General features: G+C 29.6%; 1 protein-coding gene across 3 annotated transcripts in view; it reads right to left on the bottom strand.

The window, feature by feature from the left end:
- LOC132756055 (fibroblast growth factor receptor 1-like) overlaps nt 1–17520 on the bottom strand; it is a 152217-nt gene that overhangs the window by 77788 nt on the left and 56909 nt on the right. The window contains exons 1-2 of one of the 3 annotated variants that reach the window (XM_060747031.1): nt 2496–2996; nt 111–188 (exon numbers count right to left, since the gene is read on the bottom strand). The exons of the other annotated variants lie outside the window; for them this stretch is intronic. Coding sequence (XP_060603014.1) covers nt 111–188; nt 2496–2608 — 191 coding nt within the window. The 5' untranslated portion in view covers nt 2609–2996. Of the gene's footprint in view, nt 1–110; nt 189–2495; nt 2997–17520 lie in introns of those variants that run through there. 3 annotated transcript variants of the gene reach the window in all.

Genomic DNA, 17520 nt, shown 5'->3' with positions numbered 1-17520 from the left:
TCATCACAAGGTATTACAAGGAATAATATCAAAGGAATTTAGTTAAATAAGTTAACAAGAGACAAAAAGCACAAAAATTATACAATTTAAACATTCTCAAAAGTACATACACTCTGAAGATAAGGGGTTCTCTATCCAAACATCTGTCTAAAAGTTCAAGGTCTTTGTCGTTAGCTCCATGTATGTCACTGAAATTTATATTTCTTTGAATGGTTTAGGAACCAAGCAGTAAATTAATTTAATTATTTGCCTGTTGTATGCGGTTTTAATACAAGTTTAATAATGAAGTATGTAGTTCAATTCCATTCAGTAAAATAACATACAATTTAATAAATGTATCCAATACAAAGCAGATACCCTTGAAATTAAAAAACTTAACAAAGGAGGTGCTAGCAAAGCATTTTTAATATATTGCAGCCCAATGAAGATTTTATACTTTTTACATAAGCATTGCCTGATTTGAATGATTCAAACTGAAACACAGTAGTTATGTTGTGGATCTAGATAAAAGTTGTTTTTCAAATTTTAAATACGCTCAAAAGTGCCTTGCCTTCATATACACTGAAATATTTCAGAAAGGAACAGACACTAGAAAGAAAGTGAAATGGATACCGTTTATTACTTCCTTATCTAAAGCATATTTAATTATATTGTTCATTTTTAAGCCTGTTTTTTGTTGTTGTAGATTAACATAGTTTCTAGTTTGTAACGAAATCAAATATTTTGTGAATTTTTTATATAAGCCTATGTTATATAGGAAAATGAATATTAATATATCTTAATTAACTAAGCATTAGTCTTATTGATTGATGTTGTGATGACGGTGCTAGTGAAATCATTTGTATAAACGACAAATTAAATCTTAAGTGGGTAAGGGGGCGAACTTTATATATATCTTAATTTATAATTTTACTTATTTAACAAAGCACTGTATGTTTTTTCAGCAAAATAACTTAACTCATTAGAATAAGAATATTTCTGTGCCAACACATTGATGAGAATTAAATTTATTCCATCATTAAACTATCTTAAAGTAATTTACTTTCATTACAACGTCATAAACTTGAAAAATTTATTGTTGTTGTTGTTATCACTCACTCTTGGGATTCAGATTTGCTGGTGAAACATACTTTTGTATAGTTACTGTGTGTGCTCTGTAAGACAATGATTGTTTTTAACACTGCAACGATTAAATTGTTGAGGATTATTTTGTATTATGTTTCCACATCAGATACACACTATTAATATCTTATTGATTACGAATGTACTCACGTGCCCCTATATCGTATAACATTATTTTAATCTTAAATTAAATGTTAATGTTCATTAAATCAGTAACAATTTGTTTTAGAACATATGTGTCTACCAACTGTGCCGTAAAGAAACCTTCTGTTTGAAAAGTAAAAGATATGACTTCTAAGGCCTACACACGATGATTTTATAAAAGAAATTAATAAGTTCTGGAAACAAGATTAAAGGTTAACCATTTAGTTGATAAAATTAAGATTTACAAAAGAGAAAAATTAATAAGCAATCGATTTGATATTTGCCAGTTAAAATGCATCAGTCATAAAGATGCAGATGGGATTATGACCACAAACAAGTTCGCACGCAAGCTAACATGTACGTATATATAGTTTATTTGTGTTTCCTTTAGAAAAACAGGTGTCTCATATTCGTTATAAACCAACATATCCTTTCTCAATATACCGTACTTCAGGTAAATTCGCTAAGTTGAGACCATTTTCTCATCCAAATTCCATTTTGTAGTGAAAAGTTCATGACGTTTAGGTTATTGCTTTGAAATGAAACAGTTGAAAAACATTACACTTGAGACACATTTTGAATCCATTTTATTTTGATTTACTCTAGGAATAACTTACATAAATATTCTAACAGAAATTTTCATTAATTTAAAGACTATACCCGTGTAACAGAAGATAAAGTGTAGCTTTTAGCATTCTTATGAAATAATGTCAATTTTTACTATCCTTGGAGGGCAAAATTGTACAATCCCCATTAGCACGCTCCTATCAATCATGAAAAAAATGTTTTTATAAAAAGGATTCATTTCAAATTGCACATTGTTTAAATACCGCAGGCGAATAACTTCATACTTATGGTTTACAATGATGCTGTGTTATTTCTTTTACTAATATTGCATCCATTTTTTAATTACTTCAAACAGCAACCTTAAATGAATGCTAAAATCTAATCTAACTTAAAGTGGTATGTTATTGATATATATGTTTTGTTTATTTGTTTTGTTTTTCAAATCTGTAGGAAAAATGGCTTAGTAAAATGAAAGTTTTCCGCGCATTATCAAAGAATACTTTATTATTTAGTTATTTTTTTATTCCAATTCACTACAATTTCAGGAAAAAACAAAGAAATGATATTTTATACATGTCAAATTAAATTTAATTAATTAATAAATTAATGATACTCTGGATATTTATCAGAAACGGACACAATTAGGCTAATTCAATACTTACATCTGGTAATTACTGATATCTCCGGGAAATTCTTTACAATTTTTCAAAATAGCGAAACTATTACCAAATGATAATATTAAAAGAAAACTAATATTAATCCATAATTTATCCATAGTTCTGTTCACTTCCAATCATCTGCAGCATTTAAACTAGATAAATACGACTTTGGTTTGATGACAAGAAACATATACTGTAATGCCTGCAAGAGTAAGCAATTTCTGTTCACCGGTATCTGCGAATTGATTTCAAAACAACGATATAGAATGTTCATACAATGTAAGATATGCGCACAGAAAATAAATGATTCACACTTTAATTTAAAACGTAAACCATATGTAAATAACAACAAAAGTGCTAATAACTACACACATACAGTATTCTGGCTGATTTGATTCACTGATTTTATGTAGGTATGATTAAAGATCAGATCAATTCAATAAGATGATATTATATAATTGCATGTCTACTTTTCCTTAACTTTGCGGATATTGTATATTAGCATTAAAAGCATTGCTTCGTTAGTTATTTTACCACATCCGTAAATATAATTGAGACCAGTTTTAACAAGGATTTTAATGTGTTCGTTTAATTTGAGTTTAACGAGGCATAGCCAATAACCTAAATGTATTTATCGACTTTACTACGTCTTTAAAATTAAAATGGAAAGTACGTCTGTATCTTAAATGTCATTTTTGTCTATACTGTAAAAAACACAAAAGTGTACAAGCATAAATGTACAATTAATCCACTTATAATACACCAAAAACTTTATCTGTTTAAGAGAAATATAAACAATATCAATAACAAAATATAACGATACATTCTATATACTTAGTTGTTGTTTTTTTCTGATGCCTGACTCTGTTTTAAGTCAATAAGCAATTGGACTGGTTTAAATTATGCAGACGAATTCTGTCGTGTATCATAAGTTAAATCACACTTTCTAAGTGAACAAAGATCCTTATTTTGTTCTAATTTTTTCCTTAAATATTTTACGAATAAAACAATTTTAACTTTTAATCAATATACATTTTATCTGCATTTGAGAGGGTTTGAAATAGATTTCGTAGTTTCTAAGTCTTTAAGACTCGATATAAATAAGTAAGTTGTTGTGACATGTGTATAAACAATGAAAATATAAAAAGAAAACAGACAGTCCAATGAATCTATCAATCACCAAATAGAAATTATATAGTGAATATATAATGTAGGTAATCAAAAATAAATATCCTTTGTTAAAAAAAATTAAGCACTTTATTACCCTGTCGCGTATCATAACAGAAATCACACTTTCTTAGTGAACAAAGATGCTTATTTTGTCCTAATTCTTTCCTAAAACATTTTATCTTTACTTTTAAGTAAGCTTTGCATCCCCTCTGACATTGTATTCTGTTATTTTGACACTTTTGTTGTACAGAAAGTCTATCAAATTAACGTCACTATGTAACTTTAACGTTGTCGTTTTCTATGGCAATAAAATTCATAAACAATGTCTGAACCTTGTTACAAATTGTTAAAATCAGAATACAAGAAACTCGAGTTCGTGATTGTTTGTAATATGGATTAAACTAGGTCCCAGGGATCTAAATATCGTTTAAAACATGACATAATTATCCGTAGAGGGAAAAAAACTGTCAGAGTATGTTAGTTAAATGACATCGTTAGCCGATATTAAAGAGAATCTTTTTTCATCCAATATTGTTTCCGTTCAAGAAATGCACCAACATATATGAAATAGGGAAATCTTTGGCAGCAAGATGATCAATCAAGTGAATCAGCAAATAAGCATTGTTATAAAATAAATAAATGTCAAAATATGTATAGTTGCATTTTGGCAAATGATATAGTATGTGTGAATTTATGAAACGGCGGACTAAATTAAAAAAAATCAGCAATTTTAATGTTTGGCTTTGTGTAAAACCAAAAATCTATTGGACACTGCAACTTACATAAAAATTCATTGGTCAATACAACATTTTGATTCTAAGCTGTATACTTAACTGTGTACTTATTTGTCTTATACACAAAATTAAAGCTTTAAGACTCAGCTCATGTATAAACTCTAAATTCAAAGGATTATGCCTTGGAGCATAATGTATTTAATATTTTCTTTTATTCATTCGAGTTTTCCGAAGTGTGAATTCATCACAGAACAGGGAGTCACTTCTTTACAGTGTTAATAGACAGTTTGTGCAACAATATCTTTAATGCTTGCTTGCACCAGTTTAAGCTGCAACAACAAATAAACAGAGTTTGCATTTTTCACTTTTTTTGCTCTTAGTATTATTTTCTCCAGGATAATTACTAATAAAAAATGGCGTTTACGTTACTTCATTGTTGCGAAGGGGATGCTCCTCTTAGCAAAGTTCTCACGAAATCTGTTATGTCGCATCGAATTGAAAAACGTAGTTTTTACCATAACATTGAACATTGCCAAGGTGATAGTACAAGCCTTTAATGTGTAAAGTTTAAACTAAAATTGTCTTGTTTACGAATTAGAGATAGTTCTTAAATTGAGTTGAGTTGAATTATTTGAGCTCATAAATATTTATTGTTGCTATATTAGTTTACAAGTTTGAGTGTATACTCTTGTGATTTAGTAATTAAAGTAAACATGTTGAGTACCCGTCAAAAGTGAATGAATGAATTACTGATCAGCTGTTTGTTTTTAAAGGTAAACATACGAATTGAAAACAGTGATATTAGTAGGTGAATGGGATTATATTGTGCATTGTTTGTGAAGCAAAATGCTTGTGATTTTTTCTTTGTGGTATTTGTTAAATACATCGTTTTCAGATGTGTGAATACTAGCTTGATTCTGACGGACGCGGTCAGCTGTCGTGATGCCTCGGAAAATGTGTACTGCCCTCTTATGAATGGTGAAGGTAAAAAGTGCAATAGAGCTGTAGAAATTCAGAGATAAAAATATAACGCTGAAAAAGCTAGAACCGTTAATAGCATGAAATCATTTCCGTTGCACAAACACAGTACACTTATCCATTACCCTTGATTCACGGAAAAAAATATTACACAGAACAGCAAATCGTATACATGTATAAGAACGAATCATTTTGAATCCAGTTTTTATGCCACAAACTTTTTTTGTGGACATTAATTTTTACAGCTTGACGTTTTCTATTTTAAGGAGTTACGGTGTTAATACATTGTATGTGACCTGATTGTTTTTTTTTAATTATTATTATTGTTATTATTATAATGAATTTTATGTTTACAGAAGTGTAACAACAGATGGCTTATGGCAGAAAGTCTCATAACTTGATCAATTTAAGCCTTCTAAATTTAAATCTTAAATACTATAAAAAATATGCAGTGTGATCATGTATTGTACGAATAAACAATGTTGAATAGCATGCAATACAAATAATGTTAAGAAACCATTTACATTTTTGCCCTGAGAATCACACAACAGCATAGCATAATGTCACAATGTCATTGGTATTACTGTATAAGAGTGTGATTTTATTTAATTAATAAGTTATCTTATTAATGATCTCCCCCAGTTGATGTTATGAGAGCAAGAACCCAAAACTGATAGTAACATAACAAATTGCCAACTCATTAAGAAATTTAGACAGGCCTTGTTTGAAATATAGATGGAGAGGCATTGACAGAAACACGAAAGTAAAGAAACATTATCTTTGACTGTTGCAATATTTACAAATTTGTTGATAATGTAAACTTTGGGTCATTTTTTACAATTTGAGTAATTATTCTGGAAAAAAATGCGCTAATGATCTGAAATTTTGCACAAATATTAGTGTTCTAAACCTACATCAAATGGTACATTTGTCTAGAAAAATTATTTTCAGTCCCATCAAGTCAAAAAACCGCAGTGGAGTCCCTAACATTCAAATGGCGGCGAGATTCAATACAACTCAAATGCAAAAACAATTCGTTAGTACATGACTTGTCAATCGTATAAATCAAGTGTAAAATGGTATAATTTTATTGAAATTTAAGATTTCTGTCATATAGTTAAATTAAGCTACGTAATTTTAAATACTCCACACCAAGATCGATCTGTTTATAAAACACAGAGTCGTTAATCTTCAAAATATACAATTACAATGTTTGTAAAACCACAATTTAAGATGAAGTGATATATCTATAAATAATGCATGTACATAAACGTTTAAAGTAAATAACAAAATACAATGGTTTTGACATCAGCCGGCGACAAAGATATCCTATCTGATTATCGTGTTGATGTTTCCCACCAATGAAATGGAAAATATTTGTAAGAATTCACAGGAACTAGACGGCGTATCTGACAAAGAAGCCATTTATAGTACAATAGGCAGACAATGTAGACTAAATACCGTTGTAATGACAGCTATATTTATTATGACATAATGTAAAATAGCAAAAGTTATAAGAATGTAACAACGTAAAAAGGCAAGCAATGAAAACCTGTAGTACAATTCAAATCCCAAGCTGACCTTTCTTTCGATACCGAATGATGGTTTTCCAAATAAAAATAAAGTCGTGTTTTGTTATAAATTATTTGAATTAGAGAAAATCTCTAGAATAATCGATGATAATTACATGAACAATCATTTTAAAACAATTATCTTCAATGGTCAAATTATTAGAAATAATATGTAAATGTGCAAACCTTTTTGGCTTGTTTTTGATTTTTATGTATATATGTCATTTTTACATGTTATGTTCATTATTCACGATCTGCATTTTGTGCATTTCTGAATTTGCGTCTTTCAATTTGATCAATTCCCTCTAGCTTATAGCCAAAGTGGTCTGTATATGACAGTTCTAAATTTAAGTCACATCCAGTTAGAGAACTTGCTCTTCCGTATAGATAAAAGCTTTATCAAAAATGATTATAACAATGAATTTTTAAATATGAAACTGAAAATCTTGGTATTTTGCCTGATATCTACTTACATCGTTGTTCTTTAAAAATAAACATAAAAGCATAGAACATTTCAACACCTAATACGACGACCATAGAATTATAAATGTTGTAGATGCAAACGAATTTGTTTAAGTTTGCAAGTACATGTAATTGCAACTTCACCGTTTTTCACATTTCATTTTCCTTATTTTTATCTTTCTTTTTTAGAGGGACGGTTTTGTAGTCAGTCTAATAGACAAGTTCGTAAAAGAATGCAGCTTCATTTCTTTATTTAAGACAAATCTATAATCGAAAAGGAATGGAATCAAAATGGGTAAGCGGGCGTCATAAATCTGCTACGAAAAGGTGCAATATATAGACCAGTCAAATATTGGGACAAATGGCTGATCGGGTTGAATAGGAGATTATTTTTTCAGCGCCTTTCATGTTATGAAAAAGAGTGATTCATTTCAATATATGTCATTTCCCTATGCAAAGTCACCAGTCGACTTTTGTACCATAGCTACGAACGGAGATGTGGAAATTTATGATTTATAATAATAATGATAATATAATTTATAATACTTTCAAAATACCATTTTTCTAATGATTATCCTAAATGAATAACAAATTAAGCTAAAATAAGATGATCGAGTTATAAACAACATTTTACAATGATGCCTTAAAAAAAGCCCCCGTTTTCTTGAGTTTGTCATTCGCATTCTGGTTAATGCAATGAAATAACTTTCAGACCCACGACCTCGCACAGTCGTTTTAATTGCAACATGACCTTTATGCGTACATGAGATCGCACGGACAAAAATATCTAACAAAATGACAAATCTTTATGTTATATATAAAAGACTTACTCGTAAAAAGAATTTAAAAGCCAATATAAGGCCCTTGTTATTTGTATTTAGGAGTTTCTAAAGCCTTATTTTTAAATTAGGAATAACATTATTGTAAAAGCGTTATAAGGAATGTGGTTCTCCTATTTACGATTTTAAAACTTTGTACCTCCAGTTACAACTAAATAGGAATTTGAACTCCCAATCAGAAAAACTTTGTAGGTCCTATTTAGGAGCTTTAAAAGAGATAAAATCCTAACTCGATCTTTGTTACTCCTTATTATGTTTTTAAAACTTATAATTAGGACAAACAAAGTCATAATTAGGCTTTTTTCTTCTGATTCGGACTTGAAACTCGTAATTGTTATATAATTTTTCTTAAAACCCATTACAGAGTGTAACAAAGTTTTTTTTTATTTTAATATTTTTCCTTATATGAACTAGCAAAGTCTTAATTAGGCCATTTTTTCGGGGTTTTTTTCAGAACTAAATTAGCCATTTCAAATCCCGAAAAAAAATATAATCTTTACAATAATATTTGGAATATATCAGTTTTGAAAGAAATTTTACTTAGGAAATAGATATCAATTCTGAGTGTATTGTTATAGAAAATACACGGTTTGGGTTCAAAAGCGTAGTAATATAACCACGATAGGCCTGAGTGATTAATTACAAAGCATTAGAACAATAATGCACGAAGAATTAATATCTATTTCCATTCTAACACGTCAAGAAAAAATTTAATAATTATTATATAGTTGGACTTTATGTTTTGTGGTTAAATTTGTATTTGCCACAGAGTTTCCAATAGAAACGTTTTTAAAAACTGTTCCAGTGGATTGATAAAAACTACTGTTAAATTTACCGTGTGTAGAATCTTTTGAGAATAACGAATATTGAAAACGTTGATAAACTTTTGTTTATTTATTTTATTTCACTTTATATTTTTCAAGCAAAATAGAAAGTATTAATAGTGAAATAAATGTGAAATTTAACACGTTTGCGACATTGAAATAGCGTTTTTGATTTGATTGTGTTTCCACGTGCTGTTTAGTGCTACATTGTGATGTCACGTAAACAACATTTTAAATGTCTTTACGGCGTTATATCAATAATTAACCGCTGAATTTAAGATATCGGTGTTCGGAATCATTTTCTTTATTAGACTATTCTCTTTCATTCTAGGTAGTTTTCACAACAAAATTCGAAAAAAAAAATGTTTTTAATTTATCTGATTTTTCAAACGAAATGTGTCGGTTTGAAAATACACAGGGAGGTAACGGCGAGTGTATTCTTGTAGAATAATGCACGCTTCCCTTCTTCTTTGTTTATATTGAAAAATCTCCGATAGTGCTAGAATAATATACAAAGTATGATCATTTTATAATAATCTATGACACTGCTTGATAGAACTCTTACCAGAAACCTGAGAGTAATCTTGATGAAAAACAAACAACGACCGTTTTAGCGGATTATTCCGAAACTGCCGTTTTTAACCCGTTCAAAACATTCAATGAAATGCCCAATAAATACCTGATATTATTCACAACAAATGGAATAAGTCTATAGAAATGAAATTGTCCTGATTAGGGTAATGTAAATATATCAACCAAGTTTATAACTTACCTGTTTTTATCAGTAAATTGTAAATTTCTTCAACACTCTGCAATCACTGGCGCCGGTAATACGTTGTGTTTATATAGATGCATGCTGCTGCATGAATGACAGTTGCAATATGTTGCATATAAGTATGTATATCTCATTTAAAAACGTGCCTATTTCTTTAAATGTCACTAATAAACTATCAATTCTTAGATAAAAAAATTTGATTAAAACAAGCGGAGGCATTTGTTGATATCATTTTAATTGCTTGATATAAATCTCCAAATACCATTTTGGGGCGTCTGCGACCAAGTAAAATAGTGAAATCAGTTTTGGTCATTGACTTCACACCACTTTCTACTCAAACAAACAAATACAAGTTGATGTATTCACCGTTAATGTTTGATAAAAGACATTGGTGGTTTTAACTTGTTCGTGCTTAACAATTTCAGAAAAAAACATATCCATTTTCTGTGCAAGATCTATTCACTTACAGATATTATCTTTCAAAAATGTAAAATACTTTGTGGTAATGGTAAACGATTTTTTTCTTGAACATTTTGCTTACACTGCAATGGATATCTATCGAGGAAAGTGTTTTTAAGTAGTATAGACACAAAATGTCATTCGTGAATTTTTTGTCATTATTCTGAATATCAGTGAATGCTCCTTGCTTTTTATTTTTTGCCAGGTCACGAGATGGAACAATCATTTAATCCTTTGTCCGATTTTTTCTTCATTATGTTTTTAGAAGAGTGGCCAAAATTAAATGTATGAGGTTGGGACAGTATGAAATGCAATATGATCAATAAATTAAACAGAAGAGAAAAATATCTTACAATTTTCTATTCTTACACTTCGAAATAATCTACATCTACAAAAATACAAATTTTCAGACGTTTAATCTAATTTTTAAATGTTTGTTTTAATAAATTCGTCCTGTGGAATACCGACCCAAGTCCATTTCTACTCTTTTAGCGACCTGCAAGATATTTTTTTCAATCAAGAAAAGAGGCACAAATAGCTAGCCTGTAAAGTAGGATGTTTATGTCACCCTATTTTTCTCGAAAGAAAAACACAGTAGCTTCTGTGAATGCAAGAGCGTTGTCATGCAGAAAATAAGGTATTTCGTATCAATTAAAAGACGAACTTTCTTGAAGGATTTTTCTTAACACAACATCTCTATCATACTTTGTTGAGACAGGCCGTCCTCTAAAAACAGGAATTTGGACAACGGGTATTAAAAAGAAATAACGTGGATAACTTTATTGACACTTGTAAAAGACTTTGCAATGCATTGTCGAAGAACGTTTGTGGTGGTCCAAAATTATTGTTACACTTGCTATCGATGTAAAATTGGGAAATCAGTTACAATACTAGACAAACGGCGACTGTCATGTTTAGGAAACATTTTTAGTAATTTTCGGGCGCATTTGATTTGCTTCTTCAACCATTAAACAGGTGCATAAGACACTTCATTGTTGCCATAAATATTACAAATATTATTATAAACGTTTATAGCAGGTTGTCCAAGTTTTGCTTGACCTTTTATATAATATTTCAGAACTTTCAACTTATTGTTTACCTTAATAATTTTAGACTGTAATGGGCATGTTTGAATAAAGATAATTCTGTTTCTTTTTCTTAACTATCTACATTCTTAAACTCACTTGTCTACAAAATTTTAGAAAAGTTAACAGTCTTTTCAGTAATCAACAGATACTTTAAGTGTTTTCCCCTTATCACTAATTGGCCGAGAATATGTGAGTTCTATTTTTTGAGAGAAACTGGTCTAAATCATGTTCAACTCAAGAAAATAAAACAATTTCGCTTTCAGTGCATTTGTTTATTATGACCTACAAACAAATGGAAAAAAATAATTACCTTAAAATATTTTCTCCTACTAGGCAATATTTACACAACCTTTCAATTGAATTCATTGTTTGTCTTCTTTTGGCACAGAATAGAATTAAGGCTCAAAACCGTAACGTTCTGATCTATCAATAGTCTAAATGTCTAAATATTACATTGCAAGAAATGCAAACTACTTTTTTGTTCCAAAATTCTTTAACTATACACCGGTAGCTACAATTCAGTGCTATTGAATACATTACTTATATGAACGGAAGCCTTGTACTACAGGCAACTAAAGCCTTAATATTATCAAACATGACAAATTGTCATTATAAAGAAATACAATTTAGAGGTCAGATAAATCAAATGACTCAAAGTTAATATTATGCACATCAAGTTATGGTTCGATCATTTACAATAACACTAAATGCTATCAAAAATAGACTGTTTTTTAATATTATTCATGATCATTAAATTCATTTATAAATAACGCATAAGATACTATCCATGCATATTTTCATATGTAGGCTCTTATATGAGATGTCAAACATTATCAAATTTTACAAAAACGACTTCAAGAAATTGCAATAAAACGAGCATGTGGCTAACTTAGAAACACTTTCTTAGACAAGTTAAATCAAATTTGATATATTATGACAAGACATGTGAGATTCTTTTATCACATGAAACATTTTACTGAAATTAATGACTTGTGTATATGAACATGTGTAAAATGAAATGGTCGTGTAATATGACTTAGAAAACAAGCGCTATCATTTGATGAGAGCGTTGATCACACAAAAACACAAAACAAAAACACAGCACAGGCGTGTAATACAGCCATTTTATAAAAACGATATTAACTTAGGGTAATAGCAAAGCAACGTGACTTTATTTGGGTTTATACAAACTATTTTTAATAGATTTTTGTAAAATGACTGGATTGAGAATAATGAACGGAAGGGTTGGTAAGGACAAACACATAGGGAAATATACATGTATTAAGGAATCTGGCAGTAGCACAGTAGATTATGTTCTTTGTTTTCCAAGATTAATACCATTTTTTAATTCATTCGAAGTTGAGGAGCCGAACATTATGTCCGATCACTGTATGATAAATTTTTCAATCAAACGTGCTGCCCTAAACGAAGAAAGCAATTACACAAACTTAGATGATCAAAAATGTGAATATGCAGATAACTCATACAAATGGAATAATGACAAGAAATTTGAATTTTTAGAATCTTTGAACGCTTTGGCACCATTAAAACTTGATGCATTAATCGAAAATTTGGAATTAGTATCGGAAAATCAAGATATAGATCAAAATTTACAAGAATTTAATGAGTTTTTGTCCAGTGTATGTGACCCAATCTTCAGAAAAAGGGCAAATAACCCGAAAAAAACGAAACAAAGAAATAATTGGTACGATAATGACTGTAAGGGGAAACAAAAAGAATTTTATAGAAACTTGAATATTTATAGAGCAGATAAAACTACAGAAAATAGAATAAATATGGTAAAATCTAGAACGGATTATAAAACATTAATTAGAAATAAAAAGCTTAATCACGATATTCAGGAAACCGAAAAATTAGAAAAATTCCGTTATAAAAATGCAAAAGAATATTGGAAGCTATTAAAGAATACAGGTATAAGGGCAGAAAAACATAGTATATCCTGTACACATTTCGCCGAATACTTTAAAGCGATAAATAACCCAGATTCAATTTTTTTTCAACCGGACGATGACGCAATTTATTTTAACGAACGATATGTCAATGGGGAATTTCAGTGTATGTTTGATGAACTTGATTTAGAAATCACGGAAAATGAAATATTACGCGCATGCTCAGAACTTAAGAATGATCGTTCCGGAGGACCCGACTATTTTATAAATGAATTTTACAAATACGGAATTAACTCGCTACTACCATATTTACTCAAGCTTTTCAACAAATTACTATCGCAAGGTTATTTTCCCCAAATGTGGTCTGAAGGTTTCATAATACCTATCTATAAAAAAGGAGATAATAATTTACCGGAAAATTACAGGGGAGTGACATTACTAAGTACCCTAGGTAAACTTTTTTCAAAAATACTTAATACACGTCTTAATAATTGGGCAGAGAACTATCACGTTTACATTGACGCGCAAGCAGGATTTAGGTCAAAGATGGGAACTGTAGATAATATTTTTGTATTACAAAGTATAATTAATCATATAATTTCTGAAAATAAACGTCTTTTTGTTTGCTTCGTTGACTTTACAAAAGCATTTGATTTTATTGTTAGGGATAATCTATGGTTAAAGCTAATAAAATTAGGAGTCAGGGGAAAAGTAATGAAAGTTTTGAAATCTATGTATACAAACGTCAAATCCAGAATTAAATTATCAAATACATTGAGCGAAACTTTCATGTGTTCATTAGGGGTCCGTCAAGGGGACAGCTTGTCCCCTTTTCTCTTTTCTATGTACATAAATGACTTAGAAGATACTTTTATATTAAAAGGTTTTAAAGGCATAGACTTAGGTACTCTAAAATTGTTCTTATTATTATATGCGGACGACATTGCTATTATATCGGAAACAAAAGAAGATCTTCAAAATGGATTAAATATTTTAAAAGATTATTGCGACGAATGGAAACTAAAACTAAACGTAAATAAAACAAAAATAATGGTTTTTAAAAAGGGAGGGAGAAATCAGCAGAATTTAAGATTTTTATATGGAAATACAGAAATTGAAATAGTAAATAAATTCACATATTTAGGAATCGTTTTTACAGTGGGTGGGTCATTTTCCAAAACTTTCGAAGCACTTTCTGGCCACAAACCCAAAATAACTTCGTTTATGGAGAATTAGGCAGAGAACAATTAATACAGCTTAGAATGATACGAATTTTAAAATTTTGGTTTAAAATTTTGAAATCGGAACAACATTTGTACATTAAAAAAGTTTACAAAATGATGATCTTTAATATAGAACAAAAACCAAATTATAAATGTTGGGCAAATTCAATTAAACAATTACTTCAGAGACTAGGGTTTTATCATGTTTGGGTTAATCAGGGAGTGGGAAATGAAATTTTATTTTTGAACTTGGTAAAACAGAGACTTAAAGATAACTACATGCAAAACTGGACTGAATCTCTACGCAATTCATCAAGAGCTTCCCTTTACATTCTTTTTTCAAACTTTGATTTTAAATTGTATCTTGAACAAATTAACATTCAGAAATTTAGAATAGCATTAACAAGATTTAGAGTTTCAGCACATAGGTTATTAATTGAAACAGGGAGATGGCATAAACCAAACAAAATTCCAAGAAATGAAAGAAAATGTATAATATGTAACAAACTCGAGGATGAATACCATTTTTTATTAGAATGTACTTTATATTGTGAAATAAGAACGAAGTATTTACCAAAGTACTACTGGAAAAGACCAAACATACCTAAATTTATCGAATTAATGTCAAATGAATCGACTACTATAATAAGAAAACTGTCCACTTTTATTTATAAAGCTTTTGAAATCCGTACACCGATTTACTTTTCTTAAAAATATTTTCATTCACACTTTTCTCCTACAACGTCATTTTTACAAGTATATATTAATAATCTGTTTTGTTTAATCATTCAATACTTAAAAATATACATTTTATATGTAAGTGTAATACACATGTGTATTTGATTATTAGTTCATGTTATATTATGCAATATTAAGTTTCTTCTAGTAAAACATACATATTTATATGTGATTGTAATGTATTAAATCACAAGTTCAGGTTCTATTGTGAATTATTAAGTTTCTTCCGGTTAGAACATAATGCAATTTATTTTATTTACTTTTTTATTTCTTAGTGTTTAAAAGCTTTATGTATGCAACACAATTAATTCTATTAAGAATTGTTACATAAAATGTGTAATTATATGTCTTTTAGAGACTATTAAATGTCATTGTTATATGTCACCATTGACCTATATTTATTATTAAATGATTGATTGTATACCATGACACTCATGGGTTTGTAACCTTTTGTGAATAAAGATTATTATTATTATTATTACAAACCAAACGTTATTGAATGACAAATTACCATGAGTTTTATTATGAAACAGTTTTAATGCTGGTATGTGATAATAGATTACCAGCAATTATATTCGTGTAAGTACACTCCTAAATTAATTGAATGATTCTTGTTTGTCATTTGTGGATATAAAGAAATAACTTGAAATCAATTACAAACAAAAAAGAGGAAACAATACATAAGTTGTGGTATTTGTAGGAGCTATAATCTGTTGCAAGATGAACAGTTGGTTTCAATTAAAAAAGACGTATAAAGAGACTCAAGATTGTCACTGTATGTTTCAAATAAAGTGTAGTGATATAGGCCACTTCCAACCGCTTTACAGTTTGGTTAACCCTTATGATACGTGGCTGCGTGTCCGCCTTGTTATCCAGAGCTACGGTGTTAAGTCATATTCATTTTACATCATCGGGAATACCAACAACGATTAGACAAGTTATAAAGAGCTTTCAAAAAATCCTGGTCAGTAAAAAGGATTTTAAGTTTAACAATATCTAGGGACAGTTTCAAGAAACTAAAAAAAAAGTTTATTTATCACAAAATTTTATGCTAACCTGATCAATGTTTTGTATAGTCCACGTTTTTGTACATGATGCGTTTAACCGTAGGCAACTCAATTCGCAAAAAAAAAACTTTGGCAACGGACATGTAAAAATCAACCGAGATTTTTCTGTTTTTACCAACAACATTATATTACAGTTAATGAAATAGATTCTGACCACAGGCTTTGCAAAATGTTAAGTTATCCTTAAATTCCTCAAATTGCTTACCACATCGGCCTTCCTTCCATTTCTCATTAATTTCTCATAAATCATTGGTACTATACTCAATATCACTAATTCCGCGTCATCATTTATTTTATGGTATTATTTCATGGTAATGGCATATTTTCATGTCACCAGTTTAAAAAGTGGTCAAAATTGACATATTTTATTCATACACCTAAACAACAAAGTTTTTTGGGCACACTAATAAGACGAGAGGTAATAAGACGAGAGGTAAATATATATGTTTAACAGTCAAGCCAACACTGTTTAGATCATATGGCGACTCTCCAATTTTTCTGAAAGATGAAATATTCACCACTCTGTCAAAGGTGCGACAAGATACACGAAAAAACAAGTGTTGTTCCGAAGCCTATGTTAATAGGTTCGTTACTAAACAACATCTGAAAAGGATTCATTTACTCCTTTGTGATCGTAGGAACCGACTTAATGGGTTCGAATTACTAGAGCCCATCCATATCTTAGCTCCAGCAGTGATGTGGTTTTTCCCCTGGTATGGCTTTAAGTAAATAACGCCCGAGGTAAGCCAAATTCCTCTTTCCAGTTTCCGCGCCATATGACCTAAATTGTGTTGATACGCTGTAAAACTAAATAATATTTTCCCGTGATTCCAAATACATTCTATATAGCGCTTCTCCTTTACGTTATCGTTGCAAATAAATATTTTACTTGAAGTAATGATTTCAAATTAATTCTCACAAAGGAACAATAGCTTAATCAATTTCTTTGCTAAAGTATGCCTGTAAATTGTTAAATCAATAGTTTGTATCATAAAAAATAAATAAAAATAAAATAACAATTTTCAAAGCATTTCACAGATTGTTTCTTCTCTTAATTGTTTAATATATTATAAAAAGTATCATGATTTTCCTTCAAATTGAAGCTATTGCCATCGGCAGTTTTCATGTATTTTATAAAAAAGACGGTAGGATGGGCATAAACAATACTAGAGTAGCGTGGCTTTGTACAA

This window comes from Ruditapes philippinarum, unplaced genomic scaffold (genome assembly GCF_026571515.1).
Source record: "Ruditapes philippinarum isolate M1 unplaced genomic scaffold, ASM2657151v2 ctg149_1_1_1_1, whole genome shotgun sequence".
NCBI lineage: Eukaryota > Metazoa > Mollusca > Bivalvia > Venerida > Veneridae > Ruditapes > Ruditapes philippinarum.
This window is presented reverse-complemented; position numbering and strand designations above follow the sequence as displayed.